Genomic DNA, 27,945 nt, shown 5'->3' on the forward strand with positions numbered 1-27,945 from the left:
CATCTATAAATTTACTCTTGAGGACAGACATGACAGACAACCCTGGCCTGGTCATCTGGAAAATAATTAAGGCATAGCATGCCCTACATTTGTAGATACATAAAATTCAAATGTATTGTATGATTTAGAAAATTCAAAACGAACTGGGTTTTGCAGTGCGCTTTTTTTTTTGCCCCTGCCAAAGATGATAAAATTTACAAACACTTTTAACAGGTGAGTTTCACTAGATATATGGTCCACTCAGGTACACAGTTTAAATTACCAATTATTGTCAGGTATCTATTGTTCATGTCAATCAATACAGGTCACTTCGATTATTACCTGTGGGTGAGTTCTCAAACCACTTTCCCAACTTTATTTTGGCACTTTCAGGGGGAATGAAAAAAAGTGCACTGCAAAATTCTGTTAATGCTTATATTTTTTCTACATATTCAAAATGTATCTATCTAGGGCGGGGCATGCTATGCTTTAAAGCTTTTCAAGATGCATAGATTTGTCTGTAAACAGAGTAAATTTTGAGAGGAAAATGTAGCCATTTTAGCACCTTTAGCCAACAAAAAGACATTACAATTAAAATATATATCCGACCATAAGCCTCAGTAAAAATCAGTCACCCAAAACAAAAATAACGTCCTAAACAACAAACACAATATTGATATTTTAACAGTATCAATAAAATTGACAATGGAAATGGGGAATGTTCTTCTTAAGTTAAAAGAACGACATATAGCTATAATGGTTTACTTTTATAAATTGTTATTTGGATGGAGAGTTGTCTCATTGGCACTCATGCACCACATCTTCAAATAAAATCACCATTTTTTCTATAAAACATTAAATAGTATGTACAGTTTCCTTGTGTTATTACTTAAAAACAAATTTGGAAGATAATGCCTTCTACAATCTCCACATTAAAGTCCAGAAGTACATATTAGTTGCTGCATCAACCCTTTTGTGAAACAATTTGAAACATGTATGCTGCTTTCTCATCTTTATTGATGTTTTCTTGTAAAATCATGGGGTGTCAGGTCATCTTTCAGCTTATTCCTAAATAAAAATGTTCTATATCTTATATAATTTAATGTCTGTCAGTTCTGCAGTAATATAGCATTTAAGGGGTCTCGCGGGTATAAATCATTTTTTTTTTGTAAAATAGGATTTTGCTATATTTTTTATAAATGAACTTTATCATATACTTAATAGAAAAATGAAATAAAAAAATGGGGTCACCGTTCATTTAAGCTTACAATCTGCATCCTAAAGAAGCATACATTTTTGTTAATGTCCTTTTTTTCTGTTGAACTAATAGGAGAAATAGAGGTAATATCGAAATAAAAAAAGAACGAACAGAAATCGCTTTTAAAAATTTTACAATTATTTAGTTTGTGTACAGCTTATTTGAAAACATAAATAAAAAATACAGGTCACCATTGAGTTTAAAAAAATATATCAATTTTAATGTAAAAAAACAGCATTTTTGCACCAAATTGAGATAATTTGGAGCTTTTTCAATGATATAAACATTTTAAAAGTCATCTGGGGCCAAACCGAATCGATTTTAATTTTTGTACCATATCATAAAGTAATAACTATATTGTAATAGTGTAATAAATAAAATTTGTAATGAGAAAACAAATATTTATTTTTTTTGCTGAAATTTTTGTACCCGTGAGTATATAAAAAAGAAGATGGGGTATGATTGCCAATGAGACAACTATCCACAAAAGACCAAAATGAAACAGACATTAACAACTATAGGTCACCGTACAGCTTCAACAATGAACAAAGCCCATACCGCATAGTCAGCTATAAAAGGCCCCGATAAGACAATGTAAAACAATTCGAACAAGAAAACTAACAGCCTTCTTAAGAATATTTGATTATGTATCTTCCTATATATCTATTGTCATTTAAGATAAGACATATTCATATACATTGTATGTAACCATTATTAATATAATTGACATTTTTAATTGTTTTTGTATTAATCATATTGATGGAATAAAAACATATTTCTAAAAAATCTTTTGTTTCATTCCTCAATATGTGAAATAATTAATCATTTCAACTTTATTTTTCATAAATCCAATCTGTCTCATTTGACCCACCTAATGCAAATGGGGAATGTGAGGCTAGCTATTGTTATCACTGAATGTCCATCCTCTACTTTTTTTAATGAATTACATTATATTCTTGTGGATCGACCAGTAATTCTTTATTTTGAATTTGTAAAAAAAATTCCGCATGTTTGCCTTTAAACTACATACATTGTACCAAATTCTTTTCATTGATGACTAAGACTGAGATCTTACTTTATCAGGTGCATCAATTAGGCAGCAGTCTAAAATAAAAGATATTTACTAGTATATATTTTTTTCATTCTGTTTGGCCAATTTGAAAATATCTATTCCTCTAAAATATAAACATCAAACATAATTATATTTTTTTATAGTAAGAAATGATGACCATGCATATGTACATAACTTGAATTGTTCGTTGTTGGGGATCTATATAAATTTGAACAAATATTTAGTAGAAGGTGAAGTTAGCAACACTTAGGTCCTCTTAAATGTATTCTAGCATATAACAAGTATAATTTTCACAAACTTATAATGCAATAAAAGCATCACATGTATTGTCTAAGAAAGAAATTAAGATGAATGTATATAACATACATGACATATAGACCGAAAGAAAAAAATTATGTAGAAAGAAATCTAAACATACTAATGAATGTAAAAAACTGATGTCAAAATAAGTTTATTATGCAAAAATGATTTTGACAAATTCAGATATTGTTATTTTACAGTAGTATGGTTTTATATACTGATATGAAGTTGTACTTATTTGGTAGCATGACATCTGTTTCAATAATAAATAATAAGTAGGTTTATATTGTGATTGAGAATTCCTACAGCTGTCACTGTATACAATAATATAGCAGTTACAGTATAATCATTCAACGTTAGTAATAATTCATCCTTTTTATATTGAGCAATTATAATATAATAACAAACGTATCCATTTGTGCAGATCAAAGTTAATATTTTAAATAAAAGTAGTTCCTATCACGATTATTTTTGAATAATAAATTTACAGGCATATTCATGATATTGGAGTCTGATTGTTTGTCAATTTAATTTCCAACTTAATTTTTTACAGTATCATATAAAAGGGAGGGGAACAATTCCAAAGAGATAATCAAACTCAAATGTCGAAAAATAAACTGACAATGCCATGGCTAAAAAGAAGAAAAAAGACAAACAACAGTTCTCAAAACAAAACATACAAAACTAAAAACCTGTGAACATTAATCAGCTGAATTAAATACAAAGCATCATATTATTTATATATATTGAATGTTTGTTATATGAAGGTTGAAAGAAAAGCATTTATAGTACATTGCATATGATTATCTGTTTCACATAGGCGGATCCAATGGGGAGGGGGGTGGTGTGGCTTGGGAGGTCCTGGTTGATTATATAGGGAATCACTGAAGCATGACTGGACCCCCCCCCCCAATTCCCCCTAAGGTCAACCAGCACTCCCCTGCCCCCCTTATGAAAAGTTCTGGATCCACCACTGGTTTCAGTTAAAAGGAGAAGTATTTAAAGTACATTGTATATAATTGTCTGTTTCAGTTACAAGGAGAAGTATTTATAGTACATTATATATAATTGTCTGTTTCAGTTACAAGGAGAAGTATTTAAAGTACATTGTATATATTTGTCTGTTTCAGTTACAAGGAGAAGTATTTAAAGTACATTGTATATATTTGTCTGTTTCAGTTACAAGGAGAAGTATTTATAGTACATTGTATATATTTGTCTGTTTCAGTTACAAGGAGAAGTATTTATAGTACATTGTATATATTTGTCTGTTTCAGTTACAAGGAGAAGTATTTATAGTACATTGTATATTTTTGTCTGTTTCAGTTACAAGGAGAGGTAGATGATTGTAAGTGTAAAGTTGAGACTTTAGACAGCATAAACAACCAGAAAATATACCCTCGATTACAGAGTCTACTTAGTAAAGATTACTTCAGATATTTTAAGGTAAATTTATTAGCACTAATTTGTAGAAATATTTGTAAGCAGACATACCAAATGACAAGCACTGAAAAAATTGTTTCATATCAATAAGTATTTTCTGGTTCCACTATTCTTATACCATGAATGTTCTGAGAAGGCAATACATGTATACATGTAAGGTTATGTTTCTAATGCATGTACCACATAGTTGATTAAAATTCATAGCCTACCAAGTTACAGATGTGTGACATGTGTATTGATAAACAACACTATATACTATTTAAATTAGAGCCCAGACTTAATCTAACAGTGTTAATTTGTTTTTAATGTAAATCATTTATATATATACTGAATCATGACCATAACTATAAGTACTTTTGCTATTACTGCAGTGATTCTAGTGCCTATAAATCTTTGCCATCAAACCATGGATGAAAGCATCAGATTTTATTTAAGTCACTTAAGTTGCATATTTTTATCTAGCAATCTGGTCCATGTTTTTATGCCCCTTCTTTGTACGTATCTTACTTTTGTTTGCCTCAACCAAATTTAAGGAAACTTTAACACAATGCTTATTACCACCAAACACAGTTCAAGTTTGAATTTGCATGGCATAACTGTCACTGTTATCAAGTTATGTCCCTTTATAAATTGAAAAATAGCTAATTTGCAGTTTCTGCAGTCTCAAATCAAGATCAAATTTTGAAGGCTTCACATTGGATGTTCTGGAGTTATGTCCCTTTGTAAATTGAAAAATTGTCAAATTTGCCAAATATTTATAAAGGGGGAGCATCTGTATCCCATTAGACACATTCATCATTTAATAATTATTTTAGCTTTATTTCATTAATGTTTTGAATATTTAGTCTTATTCTAACATTTGGCCTTCTACAGGTTAATTTAAAAAAGACATGTCCATTTTGGTCAGATGATAGCAGATGTGCTCTTAAAGACTGCCATGTAGATATGTGTAATCAGGTCAGTATGAAAATAGCATGCATGTATAATATATCAATATCTGCAGTGGGGAAAAAATCTATAAGATTACATTATTTCAGAATATTACTGTTTTTGGTCATTATAATAAATCCACATAGCATAAAAGCTGGACCATAGTCATTAGGAAACAGTTACTGGTGAAAAAGTTCTATTATAGGTGAGCAAACATAAAAAGAATGATTATTTAAGAAAAAGTGTTAACTATCTGTAATAATCATAGAATAAGTACCAAAACTTTGTCTAAGAGCAATTAAAAACAAACTAGCAATAGGAAAGCAAACATAAATTTTAAAAGATCTTTACAAACATATTTAAATTAATAGAATTTATGTTTATGTTGTTATAACATGTAAATAGTAACCTTGATGTATTGATTAAATAAAAAATGTTTACTGAACAGGTTTTGTTTTAATTCAAAAATTATATTTTATGTAAACACAGTGGCAGACATGACATTGTTTTTTAATGTTTGTTTTATGTCCTTCTTAGGGGCATTTTGTTTTTCAGTCTGTTTGTCAGTGTGTTTTTCTGTCTGTCCCGCTTCAGGTTAATGTTTTTGGTCAAGGTATAGGCAGTTTTTTGAGGAAGTTGACACCCAATCAAAGTGTCTTGTGGAGAGTTGTCTCATTGGCAATCCTACCACATCTTCTTTTTTATACTTAAAACTTAGTACAAATGTACACATTTTCTGTATGATATGCTCTTTTTAATTTAAATGCCAAAATTAGAGCTTTTACCCTAATTTCAAGGTCCACTGAACATATAAAATATCTTTAGGTTAAAATTTTTGGTCAAGATAGTTTTTTGAAAAAAATCAACTTCAAACTTAATACACATGTTCCCTATGATATGATCTTTCATATTTTTTATGCCAAATGGCCCCAGTTTCACAATCCATTGAACACAGAAAATAATAGTGCAAGTGGGGCATCTGTGAATTATGGACACATTCTTATTTCTCAGTAATAAATAGTGCATGTTATCTATGAAAAAGGGAGATAACTTATTCAAAATATTGTGTAATACAACACAATGTTATATATTAAGTTGACAATGTACCATGTTAGCAAATTTGATCTACTAAACACATTATAAACTATTAGTTTTGACATTTATAAGTTGACACAAACTTTTTTTTAAACGTATTTCTTCTTTTTTTCAGGATGAAATCCCACCAGGGTTAAAAGGCAGTGAACCAACTGAAAAGAAGGTAAACTTTCTAACTAGAATAAAAAACAAATTACATCTTTATTTCATTCAAAAGATACTTGAATTTAGATAAGTTTTACATCTCTTCGTTCATCTTTGAGAATAGAAATAAGAAATTCGGTCGGATTCCAGCTTCTCAAAATGATGTGTATATGTATTACCATAATAGTCCACAGAATAATGTTATTAAAATCAAACAAATTACAGACAGTGGTGCATTGTCCGCAAGTCTTTCTGTGTTACAAAGTGAGATATCTCAATTCAAATTATTGCCTAAATATGTTTATTTTATGAAAACAACACAATGTTATATTTTTAGTTTGCAAGCACATTATAAAGTTATAGTTGAATTGATCTTTTTCTTTTCAACAATTTATTTCTAAGGTAAGGATCTTTCAGACTGAAAATTCCATATTGATGGGAGGGTGTTAGTGACAAGAAATACAAAAAAGAAGTGTGTGTAATGGAAATATAGATTCCACCACTGCAACAAGTTTATTATGATATTCCTCCACTCGAGACAGTTAAATTTTGATATTTAAAGTGCGAGGCTTGCCGAGCTTTTTAAATAATTAAAATTTAACTGTTGAGTATGGAGAAATATTGTAATACACAAGTTACAGTGGTGGAATCTCTTTCTCTAATGAATTGTATCCTTCCTTTCAAAGATTTGAAGAAAGTTGTGTACTTTTGATGTGACGTCATCAGGCATGGTCGCCTTTTTCCATGACGTCACAATAAGATAGTTCAGAAGAAAATAAGAAAATTCAACGTCACAATTAAATTTCAACCAATCATTTACAGAGAACAGATTTTTCACTAGTGAGGAGAAATATTTTTCTCACACCGGTCAGGAAATGTCAAAATAGCACAAAAATTAGAGAACAAGATATATCCAAGATGTTATCATGCTGCCCCTACAATGAATTTTCCACATCTCTGTTTTTCATGTATAATTGTATAAATTAGAAATGCGATAAACTTGTCAATGTTGACCTGTATTTTATTTAGTATTCCAAAGAAGCTCAAGATGAGGATGAGTCGTGTGAAGAACAAAAAGAATTAGGCGCATTGAACACTACTATCAGGTAAGAATAATGTGCATCGATAAAATCACATTATTATTTCTGTATTCTTCTTTAATAAATGTATCAAAACAGAAAAAAGCCAATTTAATAATTTTATCCAAATTTGGCCACATCAAAAATGGCCCAAACTGATTAAGTTAAAGCTAATGTTCTCTTATAATAGTAAAGACTACCTACAGTCTAATACAAAACCAAATGTTTGATTTCAATTTTAGGAAGTATGACCCCTTTGAAATACTGTATATAGTAAAATTAAATTCTGTATATCTTAAGATTATAAACTTTCCATCTACATTGTACTGGTAAATAAACTATTGTTTAAATCCTTCACAGTATGAGGATTAAGCACCTGTGATTTATTTGTTTTCATGCACTATAACATTACAACCATTGCAATTAATACCAATCTAAAGAAAAAGATGGACCGTATTCCTGCTTGGATTATGGTCAAAATTATGATTTCCGGATTTGGCCATGATTATGTGAATTGTTTTGTGAATTGGGCAAATTATTTGCATTGAAAAACATAATTTTTTGTTTTATATTTTAGTGACTCCACGAAAGAAGCATTGAGGAACTGGACTAAGCATGACGATACACAGGAAACATTCTGTGAACTTGATGGTCAGTATATATATATATATATATATATATATATATATATATATATATATATATATATATATATATATATATTTATACAACTCATCTAAACATCAACCCAACAATGTTAGATCTGTAAATTTGCTTTCGCAAATTTTTGGTTCTTCCCTCGCCGGGATTCGAACCCATGCTACTGTGATATCGTGACACCAAATCGCCTGCACTGCAGCCGTCCCGCTAGACCACACGACCACCTGGGCTCTCAAAAAAAAGAGCTTTCGCTGGCCGTGTGTTACCTTTCCTCGTCAGTTTTAATCTAGCGGCGTACTGCAGTACATGATATATAAGGCATGAAGATGTTATTGTTACAGATCAGCTAAATTATCTATAGTAAAGGATCCTACAAATTAATGTAATATACAGTCACAGAAAATAATTATATTATAAGTACGTCTGAGTCAGTGACAACTCTACAACAGATGTATCCATCGGATCGCCATCAATGATGGTGATACATGGCTGTGTACATAATATATATATATGGCTGAAAACAATAATCACTGGTTTTTACTTTAATTAAGAATAGCCATTTCATACCTTAAGATATAGCAAACATTCTGTGAACTTGATGGTCAGTTTATATATATATATATACTATAATTACCAGTTTTATACGACCGCAAACATTTTTTGGGGATCGTATAATGGTATGATGTTGTCTGGGTCATTGTCCTGAGACACACTTGGTTTCTGAACAATAACTTTAGTTTAAGTGAATGGATCTCTATGAAACTTAATGAGAAGGTTTCCACAAAAGGAAGGTTGGGATTGATTTTGGGATGAGCGTTCCAACTGTTTAGGAAATAGGGGCCTAAAACAAGCATAATTCTACTTTTAGGATAATAACTTGTGTATAAGTATTTCTATTACTCTGAAATTGTACCACAATGTTTAATACCACAAGTAGAAGATTAGGTTCATTTTTGGGGATTATGGTGCCAGTTCAGGAATGAAGGGCCAAAAACAAGCATGTTTGTAGTTTCTGGACAATCACTTGTTTGTAAGTGTATGGATCTCTTTGACATTGTACCACAAGGTTCCATATCACAAAAGGAAGGCTGGGATTGAGTTTGGGGGTAATAACCAATTCATGCAGGAATTAGGGGCCAAAAAAAGGGCCAAAACAAGCATTTTTCTAGTTTCCAGACAATAACTTGTGTTTAAGAGTTTGGATCTCTCTGAAATTGTACCACAAGGTTCCATACTACAAAGAAAATGCTGGGATTGAGTGTGGGGGTAATTGCTCCAAGGGGGGATTCAAAAAGTTTGGGGATTCCAGGTTTTTTAATGGGTTCAAATTATCTTAATAGATTTGTAAGATCTTGACATTTATTTTGTGTCAGAAACCTATACTATGTCAACAATTTGATCACAATTCAAATTCAGACAGTATCAAGCTTGAATATTGTGTCCAAATTTGCCCCAACTGTTTAGGGTTCAACCTCTGCGGTCGTATCAGGCTGTGCTCAGTGAAGCAATTTATAACTTTTATAAAGAATGGCTATTACATACCTTAAGATATAGCAAACATTCTGTGATTTTTATGGTCAGTATATGGCTGTATACTTATTAACTTTTATGCAATAGCAATTTCATACCTAGTGATTTGTTTTATTAGCAAGATTATTTCTGATTCCTTTAACATTACATAAAAGAAAGTAATAAAGCAGTCTGGGAATGAGATTTCAAGTATGATATTATATTTTGTTCAGTAATCATTTGATGTATTTTGGTAGATGACAATTCATCGGAATGTGACTACGTTGACCTACTTCTTAACCCTGAAAGATACACAGGCTATAAAGGACCATCAGCACATAGAATCTGGAGGAGTATTTATGAAGAAAATTGCTTTAAGTACGAATAGATTTGAATGAAAAAATAGTACATTTAATTTTAATTATGAAAATAGAACATTGATTAACTAACTTTTAAAGAATATGGTTAATTACACAGAAGCTGATCATATTTTGTACAATGTATGAATAAGTCAGATAGCTTTGCCACAGAATGGAACAAAGAGAGAAAATGAAAATAAAAAATAAATATGATAATTTATCAGGGATAAATAGCAATAGATAAACATTTATAATACTTTAAGTTAAAAGTAAACACAGTACAAAGGATTTCAGTATATATATCAAATTTTGCTTTGCAAATTTGCTTGAGAACTACAAAGTTATAATGTATTATTTTCTAGACCACAAGAAGAAGGAAGTACCCCTTATTCACCACAACAGTCTCTTGCAGGTAACACATTTATAATGGATCACAATAGTGCACTGATTTTAAATTGATGTTTATATACTGTCATTGTTCTAGTTCATGGTATCGAAAGTCTGCCATTAATTGCCATAAAAGTTTGTTCTTTATTGTTTAGATTGAATAGGAATCATGTTTTTTTTTTATGGCCCTGCAACAAAGTTGTGGATGCCATATAGTTTTGCCCTTGTCCGTAATTCCGTCATTCTGTCATTTCGTCATTCCGCTACAAACCTTTATACAGAGTTTTTTAGGCAGTTAAGCTGCCTTATGCGAGCACTCTGGATTTGTGTGCTACCCAATAAATGCTGAAATACGTGCCATTGTTATAATTTAGCTGGCTACTATATTATTTGTAACTTATTGGACAGTTTTTTTATACTTTTCATTCTGAATTACAAAAAATATGACCAGAAAAACCTTAAATGATCGTCGATTTTCCCAAAAGTTTTGAAGTTGCACATAGGAAGTAGAGCACATTAGGAATCCTTATGTAGTTTATTATCCTCTGAGCTTTTGGCTAAGATGTCAAAGAACAAATGTATGAAATATCTAATCGCCGAAAATCTCTAAAGACAAGTAGTTAAGATTTCCCAAATTGCAAAAGTCGTAGGAATATTGTTTGTCGACAATACGTAGTCAACTACGTATATAAGTTCAACTGTTGGCGGCAATTTTGAATTTAAAAGAAGACGAAATTTTCGTATCTTTTCAATTTGGACGCAGGGGTTTAAATTAGCGGTGGTCCAAGGTCTGTGACCTTCCACTTTTGCAGTCGGACTTTCTACTTTGTTACTAGCTACGCACGACATGCCCGACGGACCTTGAAATAATATAAAAAAATAACTTTGCAAACATTTTTACCAAAGTTTCCTAATAAACGATCTCAAACTTATATTCATCATTACTATTCATGACAGCCATGTTCAATTTGTTCTACCGCTAGCTTTATACATAAAATCGCCGATAAATAATGTGTAAATCCGAGTAAAATTGTATCTCACTATCTGTCAAAAACAACATTGAAACCAAAATGGCTGCCAAGAGATTACAATATCGGATCCGATTCCGGAAGCGGATGAGGGTAATCCCGGATTTGGCTACTAAAAAAATCCAGACAGGTTACAAAAAACATCTACATGTATGCATCTATGCATGTTAATAAATATAAACACTAGAATTAAAAACCAAAAGACTTATATGAAAAAGAAAGAAAAAGCAGATAATATTTTGTACACCAATTTTAATGTGAAAATCCAATACATTGTGACAGCTGGGAACAGTTTATCTAACAATATATATGTTCCTGGTAACAGTATAATTTTTTTTCATCAGTGATAAATGTTGGTAATGCATGTTCAAGGGGTATTTTTTCCTTCTCAATTTTGATAGGTCAGTTAAAATAGCTGGACGTTTCTTATATAAAAAAAAGATGTGGTATGATTGCCAATGAGACAACTATCCACAAGAGACAAAAATGACCAAAACTTGGTAAAGGACAAGATCCCCACCCCTACACCATATATATATATTCATGTATGGGACAATATAATAAATCATATGAAATATAGGTGGAGTTCGTGGGGCCACTCTGTTTGAGAATATATAATGGTCGAGATCCACAATCTTAAACAATATATATATTTATGTATGGGACAATATTACAAATCAAATGAATTATAAGGGGGTCCCTATGGTCACTGTACCCCCTCCTGTTTGAGAACTTGGAAACATTCGAGATCATCACCCCTTTACCATATATACTCATGTATAAGACTATATAACAAATCAAATGAAATATAGGGGAAGTCCCTGTTGTCACCCTACCCCTCATGTTGAAGAACTTTGAAACAGTTGGGATCCCCAACTCTAAATTAAATGAAATATAGGGGGAGTCCCTGCAGTCACCTGATTGAGAAATTGGAAAGAGTCGAGATCCCAACCTTTAAATTAAACCATATATATTCATGTATGAGCACTAATCAAATGAAATATAGGGAGGGTCCTTAAGGTCACCCTACCCACTCCTGTTTGATAACTTAGAAACATTCATTCATTCATATCTTTATTTCCTTTATCCCCACCCCTCAACCATATATATTCATGTATTGGACAATTTAACAAATCGAATGAAATATAGGGGAAGTCACTGGGGTCCCCCACCCCTCCTGTTGGAAAACTTGATAACGGCCGAGATCCCCACCCATAAACCATATAATTATATTCATATATGGCACAATATAAAAAATCAAATGAAAAATAGGGGTAGTCCCTAGGGTCACCCCACACCCTCTTGTGTGTGTTTTTAAAACTTGCAAAAGATTGAGATACCAACGCCTAAACCATATTCATTCCTGTTTGTCATTTCAGAAAAGATTGAATGACATACAAGGTCAATCTCATATGTGACACATATGCATATCACTTTGCTAGACCCTAACACCTGTCATTTTATTCCAAACTTAGACATCGTTGATTTGGAGTGAAGGTGGGAGTCGTTTACATTTACTATGGACAGGTCAGTCAGACCTCACCATTGATCCCTGTAGTAGTAAACATTTGTCTGATTTGTGTTTCATAACTTTTGTACTGTACAACACAAACTCAGTTTGCTTTCCATGGAAGCAAGTCCATTCATACTTTTACAAGCTCGTACTAAAGTCATCTTGAACTACTAACAGTCAACTAATACGAACAATTACGATCAACTAGAAGAACTGCAATCATTGCAAATTTGTACCACTGCTGACTCATGAAAGACTCATGACCACGAATGGTCATGTGCGTTGCTATTGAAAACCTTAATAAAATATGAATTATTTGCCTTCATAATTAATTCATTAAATGAACATAAATGTACAATTATATATGAATGTTTAATGTTTGTTCTTTTAAATCTTTAAAAAATGTTGAAGCAACATTGCCACAGTTTTCGTAATTATGTTTGCCTTGGTTTTTGGTTAACTGCCTACAGTGCTTACAGCGCTTTGATTTCTAAACGCTGTCAGATATTGGGCTGATTTTTAGTATGTGTGTTAACCATGAGGTGTTACAGATCAAGTTTAAGTTTCGTTCCGCTCCGCTAATTTTTGCTGTATTTTCACGCTTTGGACTTTGATAATTTTTTGAAAATCACAGTTATACGACCCTTTTTTCTAAATGCTTTCAGATATTGGGTTGATTTTTGGTATGTAAGCTAACCATGATGAGTTACAGATCAAGTTTAAGTTTCATTTCGTTCCGCTAAGTTTTGCAAAAATTAAGGGTTTACAACTTTGAAAATTGTTGTGAAAATTGTTGAAAATCACAGTTATACAGACTTTTTTTCTATACACCTCCAGATTTTGAGACGGGGCCATTTGTGTAGCTTTGATACATCTCTAGTTTTAATTCAACTTTTTCATTTAAAAAATATTGGGGTTTGGTTTTCATTTCTTTACATTTATGATAAATTCTTGATACAATGACAGTATTTAACAAATTCAATCTATATTTAGAATTTAAAATTTATTCTTTATACACATAACATAGGTTTTTTAATTTCTCTTATTATGAAATTATTTTTAATTCACTTTATGTAGAATAGAAGTTATAGACAAATCACAAATATTATAATAACCTTCATATAAAAAACATCACTAATCTTCATTTTACAGATAATTTCAGTTACAAACCATACTGCTTTAAAAATGGAATTACACAAATTCAGGCAATTATATTTTTGCCTTTGAAGTAAAAAGCAGAAATATAAGCCTTTATTAGCATTTGTTGCTGCATCAACAACAATTGTTGATATATTTATGACAAATACAGTAGTATATTTGATTTGTGACTTGTTTTTGACTTGAAAAATATGTAATTTATTATTGTATCAATATATTTCATTCATAATTTTCTAAATATGTTTCTATTTTCTTATTTTGCTTATGTATTACTGTTCTTACTTACATACACTTGAAATAATTATATGATCTTTTGGTCTTTATTTGAGATATGTTATTTTTACATAGCATCATATCTTAAAGGTAGGCATGTGTGGCACGGCTAGAACTGATCTGTCATCTGTATATTAATATGAATAGATCGAGGGAATATTATAGCATAACTAATATAGAATAAGGATATGTGGAATGATTGCTAATGAGGCAAGAGGGAATTTATAGCATGACTAATATAGAATAAGGATATATGGAATGATTGCTAATGAGGCAACAGTCCTACAGAGTCCAAATGACTTGGATTTAAGCAACTATATGTCACGTACATCCTTCAATGATAAGCAAAAGTTAAACTTATTCATTTAAAATCTTAAATTTGACATATTTATGAAAACTTTAATTCTCATGGGATTTAGATTTTGTTCCCTTTGTGATAAGATTTTGGCTATAAAAAAAAGGTCATTACTACTGAATACAGCAGGTGTATCAAAATATGATGTGTAGTAAACCTCAAAGAGACAACAACCTAACAACATAATAATCAAAAGAAATGTAGAGGACAACATTCAAGATTTAATTCTGCAGTTTTCAGAAATAAACCACCCAAGGCCATAATAATGTTCGCCCACACTGATGATTTACATAATTTAACTTCACAGACGTTTTTATGTTTGATCCACCATTGATACGATTAACTCATTTCCACCCTTTAGTGTCGTATCATCTGTTTTATCATGTATTAAGTGGTTAGTTTTTAGAATAGATGTTTAATAAATTTTTATATTAATATCTATAAATCATTTTACTGTTAAAGCTGTCTATATTAGATCAGAAATGACAGGTGAGGCTCTGAGCCACTGGCTGTGCCACTGGAAGCCCTGCACATTATATATACACATACACACTGTAACCAGCTTTCCATAATATACAACAGTTCATTTGACAATACCAATTTTCTTTGTCTCAATTTTTTGTCTGATATTGTCAGTTACACTTGGTTGATTATTTTATTTTCCTCACTAAAGTGTGCACAAAACAAAATTTCCTCGTTTTAGAGTCTGTATTAATCCTATGTGTCGTCTGCAAGTTTGTCAACTTTTTCAGTATTGTAAGATTACCTCAAAATGATAATTAAAAATCTTCATTTTTTGGCACTTATAGAATATAGCAGGGTTGTATTGTAAATTAACGACTCCATGATTTTTATGTCCTAGCTACGATAGTAGAGAGGACTTATGCTTTCTGGTCTGTGTGTTCTTTCGTTTGTCTGTCCGTCTGTCCAGCTTCAGGTTAAAGTTTTTGGTCGAGGCAGTTTTTGATGAAGTTTAAAACTAAATACACATGTTCCCTATGATAGGATCTTTCACATTTTCATGCCAAATTAGAGTTTTTACCCCAATTTCACGGTCCAGTGAACATAGAAAATGACTGTGCGAGATTCACGGTTCACTGAACTTAGAAAATGACAGTGCGAGTGGGGCATCCATGTATTATGGACACATTCTTGTTCTGTCTTCTTTAAATCTGATGCCTATTCTATTGAATGCATCACAGAATACATCATAAAAGGAAAATTAGATAATTAATCATACTAGTTTCTGACAATTCTATATGGTTTGAAAATGACTAACTTTTTTTCATTTTGATATCTCTCCCACATATTGAAATGGGGATTTTCGAAAATTGGTATTATTTAAGAAATATGAACAATAGGAATTTTAGACAGTTATTAGTATTAGATAAACATCAGATTTAGTAACCATTTTTCTTCTTCGTATTTATATAGTATTTAGAGGATTAGGTGTTGGTAATAGTTTTAAATACATTTTTCATGGTTTTAGTATTTTTCTAATGAATTATAATTGTTGGAACAAAATGATTCCCCTTACCTGAACCTCATAAGTTTTTATCACTCCTGTCACAGCTTTGTTTTATACTTTTATTACTTTGAGAAATACCTGTTAAGGTGTGGCACATGCATTTACAATACAATAGTTTCAATATCAAAAAATGGATATGTGGGTTATAAATCAATGAGACAGTAACCCAACAATACTAACAAATTCACAAGATATCTGGAGGTCAACATTGTCTTCATCAATACACATGTGTTAAGCAGTTGTTATAATGTCATCCATACATTGAATGGTTTGTGCACACTATGACAAGTTTTATGAGTTTTGTTGATGAACTTATTAAAAGGAACCCATCTAATAAAACACAACCTATCATCCTTATTATATTGATGTTCTTTCAGTTTCTATTAAAAATGTCAAAAAGTACCAATGTCAAATCATTTGTTTAGAATATTTTTGTTGTCTCATATCCATGATTAAAACTTGTTATAAACTGTTATGAGATGAATAGAAATTACTTTGGTAGAAATTCATTTGACATTCAAATAAGTTAATTTTGACAGGTGGCCTTTTCTTGTAGTTATATTTACTATTTTTTTAATGGATTTATGCTTATTTCCCCTCCCCTACTTAGTCTTATTTGCATGAAAAAGGAAGTGTTGGGTACTAATTTAACCTTATTTTATTCAGTTATAAAAAGATTTTAACCAAGATGGACGAGTTTTGCATGCAAAACAGTAGTTACAGTATATGGTGCTTAAATTACAAGACTATTTATACTTGACTTGTTCATTTCAAATGAGCACTTTCATCAGGTCAATTTCAATTCAGTGAATAAATAATTAGAATGATAGTAAAAATTGGTTGTGTAGTAAATTATCATTTCAAGAAACACTTTAATTGATATCAATGACATCAGTTACCAGAACTAATCCTCAGATTATTTATTTTTTTAATTGTTTAAATTTTAAAATTTTCAACAGTAAATTAATTTTTTACATTGCTTCAAATAATAGTTTTTGTAAATGCTCTTTATATATGCTAAATGTTTAGAATGAAGATTTATTTTAACTTCCTTACAGGATTGTGCTTGGAACAGAGGACTTTCTACAGAATGATTTCAGGGCTTCATACTTCAATTAATTTACATCTCTCATCAAATTATTTATTTCAAGGTAAATAAAGTTGAAACATAGTTGTCTGCTCTATGGTCCGGTTGTTGTCGCTTTGACACAGTCCCTTTTTCGTTTCTCAATTTTCTTGTAATATTTCAAATGAATTTTTACCAGAATATGCTAAATATCAACCTTAAAATACATCTGCTATACACTTTTAAACAAAAGAATCTGTACATGTTTAAAAACTATATAAAGGTTAATTTATGGGAGATCATAATAAATAAAAACACTGGAAACTATCATTCTTAATTAAGATTAATCGTATCACTGAATATAAATATGGAAGCTTATTAGGTCAATGACTTAATAAAAACATTCTGTCTTTAAATCTCGTTTTAAATTGAGACTTTTTATAAAATTACAAGACCTACAGGGTTTGAATAGACAACTTCAGTGTTAACAGGCTATTGATTGATTTAGATGAACTACTTAGATCACTCTGCCACTAAGGCCCAATTTGAAATTTAAATGATTTAAGATAAGTTTTAGAACTACAATCGTAAAACACATGTTTCATTGTAGACAAACTAGGATTTGGTAACATTAAATGGGCACCAAACACTGAGGAATTTTTAAGACGATTTGATCCTGTCAATGAAGAACAGGGTCCACAGAGACTGAAAAATTTGTATTTTGCCTACCTTGTTGAATTGAGAGCATTGATTAAGGCAGCACCTTATATTTTAGAGGTAAGATTTGACATTTATTTCACTCTAGTCTTAACAGCAGTATAAGTTAAATAGAGCATTAGACCATGATGATTCCATCTTTTCTCTATATGGACATTATAGGTGTCAACTTGATTGGTTCATAGAAACAATCTACAATCTACTAAGAAGTGAATGGGAAAACTTTGAGTGTATATTTCTTTTACCCAGAAGAAATTGGTTGATTGTCCTCTGCTGGGTGGTGTTATTGAAATACTAGTTACACATCCATCAATTTGTGCTTCTATCTGTCCTTCCAGTTTTGTAAGTGCCCTCACACTGGCATATCCTAACAGGTTTTAATGAAATTCATATCAAAGGTTTATATCAGCAATGACTCACACATATTGAAAACATCTCCAATTAACACATTTTTTTAGAGGTGTTCCACTAGAAAAGTAAATTTTTATGGACCACTGCCTTGTAAGTTATGTCACGTTTACATGTCTTGTTGGATTTTTGTGATAATTATGATCAATTATAACTAACGTTTAAATGAGAATATTTTGGAAACCTTAATGTTCTTTGTACTTGAAAAAAAAGAGTTACCGGTATTTCTTGACAGATAAAACATGTGCTATGCCAAGAGGCATTGGAATGCATTCTTTGGTTAATTGGAAAAAAGTGGATAACTGTATGATTGAATGATATAAGGGTGAATTTCATTGTACATGTTTTGTGATGTACACTTTTTATTGCAGGAAGAATTTTACACAGGAAATGAAGAAGAGGATAAAGATGTTAAAAGTGGTATTAGGGATTTGTTAACAGTTATTCAGTAAGTTTGAAGTGGTATTAGGGATTGGTTAACAGTTATTCAGTAAGTTAAAAGTGGTATTAGGGATTTGTTAACAGTTATTCAGTAAGTTAAAAGTGGTATTAGGGATCTGTTAACAGTTATTCAGTAAGTAAGGGATTTGTTACCAGTTATTCAGTAATTTTGGTGGTGTTAACAGTTATTCAGTAAGTTAAAAGTGGTATTAGGGATTTGTTAACAGTTATTCAGTAAGTTAAAAGTGGTATTAGGGATTTGATAACAGTTATTAAGTAAGTTTGAAGTGGTATTCGGGATTTGTTAACAGTTATTTAGTAAGTTAAAAGTTCTGTACAAACAATACATGTTTCTTGGGTAACTTATATCATGGTAGGCTAGAGACTAAATACTGTGAATTCATTTTTTTTTTCGTGGGTATCAATGTTCTAACTAGTGAGCCTCCACCTTTTTTCTTAGAAAAATACAGGATTTTATTGTCGTTTTTTTGTTGCTTTATTTTAGACAAGCTCCAGATCAGTTTGATGAAAGTAAATTATTTCAAGGTGATCCCAAAGAAGCAAAGAAATTAAAGGTAATATGAATTATAGTCTTACATTATATGTGAAATATCCAGCAGAGAATCATAAAATATCTAAATGTTTAATTGTAAGAAAAATGTTTTGAATATCTTGATATTTTAAAAAATATTTACCACAAAATTCAAATCTTGGAAAAAAACATCTGAAGTCATATAATTAAACATTCAAAATTTAGTATGATTTTTATATGCATAAATATTTTTCATAATCAACACAACTTATCTAATTTCTCCAATATTTAAGCAGTTTCATACAATGTCTGAATAACTATATGTATTTTATATTATATTTCACACAGGAAGAATTTCGTGCTCATTTTATGAATGTATCCAGGATAATGGATTGTGTTGGTTGTGATAAGTGCAAGCTGTGGGGCAAGTTACAGGTAATTATTATTTTCTCACGTATAAGTGCAAACTATTGTGCAAATTACAGGTAATTATTATTTTCTTATCTATTTATCCCACAATATTATGTTAATTGTTCAAGATGAAAAGTTTTTCAAGTTGATGAATAAGCATGTCAGAACATCTTTCTTCACCTTATATCAGGACAACAACCAAGGCTTCCAAAAACTGTCATATATTCTGGACAATTGTATTATGTCTGGTCAAAGTCCGGTTGGGCAAAGGATCAAATTTTCATCTTCTTTTTAGTTTTCACAATCTTTTTGACCCAACCTTTTGCCTTTAACAGCCACACATTTCAGGCCATACAGGTGACATGATGATTAACTACTATCAAAACAACCCCTACTTCAATACAGTTTTAATCAAGGCTAATTAGTTGTTGGACAGCTGAAATCTACCTGTTCAATTGAAAGGTAAGCTATTTTCAGTACTGGACTTCGTATAAATTGATCGTTTTGAATGTTTTTCTCTTTATGTTTAAGCCATGGCGTTGTCAGTTTATTTTTGATCTATGAGTTTGACTGTCCCTCTGGTATCTTTCACCTCTCTAAAAAAGTCTTTTGAGGCCTTATTAAAAAAAATTATATTTAGTCTTTGATTACTTTTTACAACTTCCTCTCTACTGTTTAGGTCCAATCCATTCATAAAGCTTGTCAAGTATTTATTCATCCCTTGATTGCCTTTAGATTAAAGCTTTCCTGATGGAGGTATATCCAGGGGTTCGGGAAAGCACTTCAGATACAACCAATTTATAAAGTGACATTAATCAATAACTTTTAATTGCAGGTCCAAGGCATGGGCACAGCTTTAAAAATATTATTTTCTGGAGATCAGATAGGACCACATTCCACAATAAATGCCAGTCAGAAGAAAAAGTTTCAACTTAGACGTACTGAAATTGTCTCACTTTTTAATTCTTTTGGCAGGTCAGTTAATTTGATATTTAGTATAGTAATTATATATTTTGTCTTATTCAAGCATTTTAATTACTAAAATTTAAAGTTTTCAAATTATTGTACCAATTTTACTGCAAAGGATGGCAATTTGAACAAATTTTATCTCTTTCAGAGAGGAATAAATGATAAAAAATGTAACAGAAGAAACATTGCAGATAATAAAAGTTCTTTTTGAAATTTTCTAGTAATGTTCAACTTGATGTAGAGGAATCATATTAAGCAATCCTGCATAATTTTTGCATGTTTAAGATTCAGAATGAATAATGTATGTATTAACTCCTAAATTACCAAATTATTTTTACAATTCTGTATTAATATTTAATTTTTATTATTCTGTAAATATATATTCACACATCTCTTTCTAGTTGATAATTTAAATAACATGTTGTAAAAAAGTGTATACTGTAGAAGATTGAATCATTAATTGATGCACCACCATGTTTACACATCATATGTGGTGCATCAAACCATGGAAGTATTATATTGACAGGAACTCCAACGAAAAGTTAGCACATTCCCATCCCACTGATTTCTTTAAGAAAATAAAAGGTTCCGACTCAGTTTGTCAAGTACTTGATAACTTCTTTGTGGGGTATCTGTGATGCCGCCCTCGCCTGTTCTTTTAACTGAAGCTGGTCTTATCACGTGATTTGATATCGATTGTCTTATCTACCTACCAATGTAAATAAACATGGAAACTCCTGTGGTTATTTGTGAATCGCCACATGAATACCAACACCTGTTTCCGTTCAATAAATGAAGAACAACGCTGAAAAGATCGAAAAAATCAGGTCCATATTTAACAGAATGACATAAGAAAATTAACTGCATTCGGAAAGAGGGCAAGCTTATTTTTAGTTTTGTTGAGTATGTTTTAATCATTGGAACTTGGAAATCGGGAAATATCTGATTATGAAAATTACATGATTCTGAAGTAGAGTGTTTGCAGAAAATAATGTGATGCGCTTGTAGTGTGCCAGATGGTGCCAGATAACTCAAATTTTAAGTTAAAGATTGTAAACTTTTATCGAGTGTTACACAAATATTTATGGTTTTCTCTATCTTAAAATGTTGTTAACTTATTTATGCCCGCATCACACTGTCCCGATTTTTATATACGATGGACACCCGAATGCGAAAATTGTAAGTTCGTACGAAGTTGATCCCGATCTCGTTAAAATACCAAAAAGTGACCAAAGCAAGTACGATGAATAACGAAGTCTATACGATGGTGCCGAAATTATATACGATAGCAAAAGATGGACATACGAAGGTTAAACGAAGACGGGTATTTAAGCTTCATATCTCAGCCGAAGCCTACACGATGGACCACGAAGGATACACGATGGATTACGAAGGCTACATGATGGATTACGATGATGGCGCGATGGCCATACGATGTCTAAAAGGTAATGGGTTCGTTGATCCCATTTATTCAAAAAGAGCTCTTTCCAGGAGAGTATCATAATAATATAGACAAAAGGAAGGATGTGGGGAAAGCAACAAATGTGGCAAAATATGACATATAGAAAACAAAATGGTTATGGAGTAAACATTCGTGTGACAACAACTCGGACGATACATAAAAAATCAGAATAATGAAGAAAAAGTTGGTTTCCCTATATACGTGTACCTGCAGTGTTGGTGTACGAGGCGCGTTTATGATTTTCATTATGTTACTTGATATGAAAAATTGACAAAAAATAATATTTTTCTTGTAAAAGTAAATCCTGAGCCTGTAATAGCTGCTCTTCTTGTTCCATTTGAATTGATATAAACAACGCTGTCGCCTTTCTTGTTCTCATAGAATCATATGATATGAGCTCCATGTTTTGTGAACGTCTTTCTTAACTGTCGTATTAGACTGACCAGTGCATATGGCGCATGGCACTTTAAATGTATTTTAGAGCGAAAATTAACTTTCATTTAGCTGGATTTATTGCCGTCGTAGTTCCATCTTCTCGCCTTCGTACTTTTATTCGATAGCAACACGGTGGGATTACGAGGTCTTCACTGAAGTCGTGTTGCCATCGTAAGACCTTCGGGTAGCTTCGTGATTCATTCGTGTAGACATCGTAATGTCAAAACTACCCGATGGAAACGATGGAAACACGAATGCAATATGATGTTCAAAGATGCATTCCCGGTGACATTACGATGGTGAGGATGGTGATACGAACTCAATACGAACCCTCAACATCGGACGCACCTTCGGGGATTTTTTAACATTTAAAAAAATTAGAACCCTTCCCGAAGTTGTCCCCGAAGGCTAGAAAAAGTGGCTGATGGTTCTACGATGGTTAAAGATGGCACTACGAATAGCCCGATCCGGATACGATCAGTCCTGATTTTGAAAATTTCCATAATCATGTTGCCATCGGCGTAAAAATCGGGACAGTGTGACGCGGGCATTATCAAATATGTTTTAAAGACTAAAAGAGGTTAATAATTACACGCATGTGATGACCTCTACATAGCAATATCAGGTTACGAGACATGCAGATGAATTTTTACACCTTTTATGATAATTCTAAAGTTGTAAACAACCTTAAACATTCAACCTAGTCCGAGATTACTCAATCTGACATCTGACAGATTTATTTTTTACGGATGGCTTTTAATGGATGCATTTAAAGAACGATCAACATGATGGGCCCTAAGCTGCAGTTTAAATTTTTTTTTATCATGGAAACCAAATTAGAATTTATTTATGTGTTTAAAAGCTTAACAGTTCTGAAACATCTTACACCGTATGCTAAGCAATTTATGTTTCTGTTTCTTGTTTAATTGCATGAAATATTTGCCATTGGACTTTCAGTAAACAATATCAAAGCTCTTTAACCCCGTCCCCCCCGGCCAACTTTTGGATTAAATTTTTGTTGGACATTCTTTCATTAAACACTTCATTAAAATATTTGTCAAAGTTTGCAGTAAAACGCGATAATATTTACTGATAAAAACTTTTCCGTTTACTTTACATGAGAATTTTATGATTTTCAAGCCTAACATGCATATATGTCAATGTATGTATATAACAGTTACACGTGTTTAGCCAACGACTCTCTCATGAATAAAAATCTTACTATTTTAAAATTGATTGCAACTTAAACTAAATGTTTATGGCTTGTGAGTATTTTTACTCTTCATTTTTTTTTAATTTTTTTTTTTTATTTGGTGAAAACAGTCGCGGGGATTTCATTTCTTTTCTTTTTATTTGTTTTTAAGCAGCAAAACCCGTAAAAACTGACATATTTTTAATTCACATGATCGGTAAATGTCATTTCCTTGGCAATTAAGTACACATCTGGTTATTTCGGTATGTTCCGTAATTACGATCATTCACGAGGTTCCAAAAATTTGATCGGAACCCATGCATCCATACGACATGTCGAGTTAATTAACAGATACTTAACGATTTTGCGGCATTGCACTATAAACGTTTGAAGTCCGCTTGTTGGAGTCCCTGTCAATATAATACTTCCATGATCAAACTAATGCTCAAAAATATGGGGGAAGTCTTACATCAAGACATAAAACCAGAAACAATACAAAAAGCATGCAGAGGTGCTGAAATATGTTACAGAAAACATCTGTATGGAACATAATCTTAAAATCAAACAATAAAAGGTTAAATTTTACAGAATTTATTAATTTTCAATTTTGCTTTACTTTATTTCAGATTATCAAGCAGTGTACATTCAATAGAAAAGTTCCGACACCTGTTGAGCTGACACCACCACTTAGATTATCTCCCTTTTGCTCATGGAACTATGTTTCCCACCACGGCTGTGATTCTTATGCTTTCATATGGCTTTACAGTGATATTCACAAATGGCTATACTATGCTTAACTTTGATAGTTGCTTTATGGTGAATCCATATTGATGAATTATGGGCTTAAAAATTAGAACTTAAACCCTAATTAACCATTTTAACAGAATGCATTTTTAGAGAAATGTACATACATGTCATGAATGATTCAGTTCAAGGGTGTAGTCTGTAGTCATTAAAAAATGCATTTTGTTATTTCTTAGAATTGTCTCTGTTGAAAACAAATCCTTTAACATACATTACCAAACATACAAGTTATATAAAGTTTATGATAATATAATATCAAAAGGATGTTCAAACTTTATGCATTCTTAAGCTCATAACATTTTATTGATAAACATTCAGCCATTATCTATTTTCTTTTTACATGAAAATTTTGATTTTTTTTATGTAACTTATGTAAAGATAAACTATTGTTAATGATAGCCAGAATTTTTGAAATCATGTTTATCGAATACCATTTACCAAGTTAAATCACATCAAATGCAATAGTATTTTTGATAATTCATGTCATAACCACATGTGAATATATCTGATTTATATAAACCTTAAAACATTCCATCAGAAAGATAAATATAGTCTTCACACCCTAGAAATGTTATAATTTATCACCAGTGTTGTTCAAAGAATAAATTGCATATATTTTTGTGTGTGAATGTATTTGGTTTTGATTAAATTGTGTGTACAAATGTGGCCTGTATGTTTATGTTAATTAATTTATTACAACTTTGTTGTGAATAGTTATAGTTAAGATTTCTTGCTGGCAGAGTGTTCTATGTTGTGAATTAAGTTTTTTATTGATGTTATAAATTTTTACTTCATTTTGAGAAAAGTTTATGTTAGTATTATACAGTTACAGGATATATAAATGTTCAATGCCTGTAGTTTCCAATTTCTTTTACAAAAACATTTTGATGATGAATCTGAGGATTCAAATGGAACGTTATATGATAAAGGTAATTAATGTGTAAACTGGGGCGATTGACTGGCAAACTTAATAAAACCAAAGGACTTTTATGTAAAAGCTTGATAGTCAGCAACTCAGTTTACACATCAATGCATTCTACAGAAAATGTGTTTAATCTTTATAATTCTTAATCCAAACATTTCCAATTTTTAATTAACAATTTTTGGTACATTGGCTACTATTTACCATCAAATGTGCTATTGACATTTTGTAGCCGCCATATTGGCTATCTTAAATCCCTTAATGTTCAATTAATGCAATAGAATCTAAAGATAAAATAACACCTACCTCAAAAGCTTCATTTTAATGAGATATTTTATTTTACATTTGAATCAAACAAGAAACAAAATAATCTTCATCTTGAGAGTTTTTATTCGTATGATGTCAAGCTGCCCCATGATGTTGATGAGTCAAGCTCAATGATGAAATTTCACTTAATTTTATTTATAGAATATCTATACATTTCCCAAGCTTTTTTGCATGGTTTATTTTTCTTTTTCATTGAAACAGAAATAAGAGTTATGTATTTGGTGTTTTTTTTTCAATCTCAATTTATTTGCTTGAACCCCTTGATCCCATGCATATGTAATGCGCATGAATAGATCACAATGATAGTTTCAGCAACATGGTATATTGAAGTGTAAACCAAGGGAAAAATGCTAACAGACCAGTCCAATTCAGGAATTTGTAGATATGAAAATCATATAAGAATTATAGTGATATAACAAAACCAATGTAATGTTGAAGTTTTTTTTGTTTTAAAATGAATTTCATGGTCACACAAAAAATCCATGTCTGCCTGAAATACATATAACATTGCATTCAATTTTAGTTTATTTTAATGATAACCATACTAGTCTTTAAAGTAAGATTTAAAAAAACAAAGTTTTTAGTATCATTGTAGTCAGTATATTGTTATTATTTGTATATAAAATGGTCAATTAATTACTTTTCTTAAATCTAGAAACTAACAAATTGTAGAAAATATTATGTACTTTAAAAAAGATATTTATTTAAATTAATATTTCTCTAATATATATATACATATAACTGTTTATGAACTATTTGATACCATGAATTTATGAATATTCATAATGGCTTTTGTGGTTTGAGGTTAAACATGATTTACACAAAATGCAATTTTAGAATAGGCTTGTATGCAGAATATATTAAAACCATGAAATCAAATTTTCATATATTTTTTTCACCAATACCTGAAATTCATGAATTCGCTTTAAAATATGACAGATAGTTATTTAACATTTATATGAAGAGAAGACTTACACTGAACTATTTCAAAAATGGTATGACTTGGAGTTCAGTCTAAATTATTTGTCTCAAGACAAAAATCCAAAATACTTGAACTATGTAAATTTCTTAATAATGTATATATATATATATATATATATATATATATCAACAGTTCAAAGTTGATACTAACATATAAATATATATGTCTGTGCGTATTCTTATATAAAAATAAGAACATTTGTTATGATTGCCAATGTGACAACTCTCAACCAGAGACCAAATAACATAAAGGTTAACAACTATTGTTCACCATATGACTTTTGCTAATGAGCAAACTTAGTTAACTTCTACAAAAATAGTTATTTGATAATTGTAGCCCAAATGTGTTTATGGTATGCTTTAAGTAGTGTAGAGGTTTACAATCATGCTAGCAAGGTCTTTCATTATAAAAAGTTTGCCTATTAAGAATGATATAATTTGGTGCTTTAGTTGCAATGGAGATTAATACTGTAGGGTCTTCATTTCCTCTGTTTATACAAATTATCACATTGAAAACAAAATTTGAACATGTATTTTATTTTTTAAAGTGATATTGGTGTGTAAAGTGTGACTGTATTTGTGAGATTTGTTTTCCTGTTATATGCTGTATACTCTTCAGCTGTGTTCCTAAATGCACCCATGTAGCCTTATCAACATCAGCAAAGATAGACCAATCATAGGTATTGTCTCATACTTGTAATGAGGGGTGATATGTTTCTCCAAGTTGAAATCCTCGTATAAATGAGAGATGAAAAATATGCGAGTTTTGTCAAGTGCATAAATTTTGTGTCAAAATGTTATACACCAAATCATGTCTTTTCTAATAGATAATTGATTGACAAGACTTGAAATCCTCTTTTTTGGTTCTCTTTGAAAATATTATATAGATTACTTTTTCACACTAAATGTATGTGTTCTCTTAATTTTAAAGGGATCATGGCAAATCTTATTTTCTTTAAAATGATAGATAACGCACTTGATAGTGAAACAATAATAAAGGAAAATATTGATAAATATTGCTCGAATTTACTTGAAATCTAAAGATCTAGTCATTTCTATGTTCTAGATATTAGCAAAAATCCTTAAAATATTTCTCTATTGTTGTCCTGCAGTATTTTCTCGTTTTGTTGATATATTATGTTGTTATCTATTTTCATACAATTTTGTCATTGTTATTTCATACAGTTTATCATTAAATATAAAAACAA

At 30.9% G+C, this 27,945-nt stretch overlaps 1 protein-coding gene across 4 annotated transcripts in view; it reads left to right on the forward strand.

The window, feature by feature from the left end:
• LOC143067028 (ERO1-like protein alpha) overlaps positions 1–27,945 on the forward strand; it is a 29,259-nt gene extending 1,314 nt beyond the window's left edge. The window contains exons 2-17 of one of the 4 annotated variants that reach the window (XM_076239962.1): positions 3,936–4,055; positions 4,926–5,009; positions 6,193–6,240; positions 7,251–7,327; positions 7,878–7,951; positions 9,727–9,847; positions 10,191–10,240; positions 14,263–14,277; positions 15,005–15,031; positions 17,129–17,221; positions 17,747–17,913; positions 18,633–18,709; positions 19,208–19,277; positions 19,583–19,669; positions 20,481–20,620; positions 24,330–27,945. In XM_076239962.1, coding sequence (XP_076096077.1) covers positions 3,936–4,055; positions 4,926–5,009; positions 6,193–6,240; positions 7,251–7,327; positions 7,878–7,951; positions 9,727–9,847; positions 10,191–10,240; positions 14,263–14,277; positions 15,005–15,031; positions 17,129–17,221; positions 17,747–17,913; positions 18,633–18,709; positions 19,208–19,277; positions 19,583–19,669; positions 20,481–20,620; positions 24,330–24,381 — 1,302 coding nt within the window. In that variant the 3' untranslated portion in view covers positions 24,382–27,945. The remainder of the gene's footprint in view (positions 1–3,935; positions 4,056–4,925; positions 5,010–6,192; positions 6,241–7,250; positions 7,328–7,877; positions 7,952–9,726; positions 9,848–10,190; positions 10,241–14,262; positions 14,278–15,004; positions 15,032–17,128; positions 17,222–17,746; positions 17,914–18,632; positions 18,710–19,207; positions 19,278–19,582; positions 19,670–20,480; positions 20,621–24,329) is intronic. The other 3 variants (XM_076239964.1, XM_076239963.1, XM_076239965.1) reach the window with 3 other exon arrangements.

The sequence above is a fragment of the Mytilus galloprovincialis genome, chromosome 3 (assembly GCF_965363235.1).
Source record: "Mytilus galloprovincialis chromosome 3, xbMytGall1.hap1.1, whole genome shotgun sequence".
In the NCBI taxonomy this organism is placed as follows: Eukaryota; Metazoa; Mollusca; class Bivalvia; order Mytilida; family Mytilidae; genus Mytilus; species Mytilus galloprovincialis.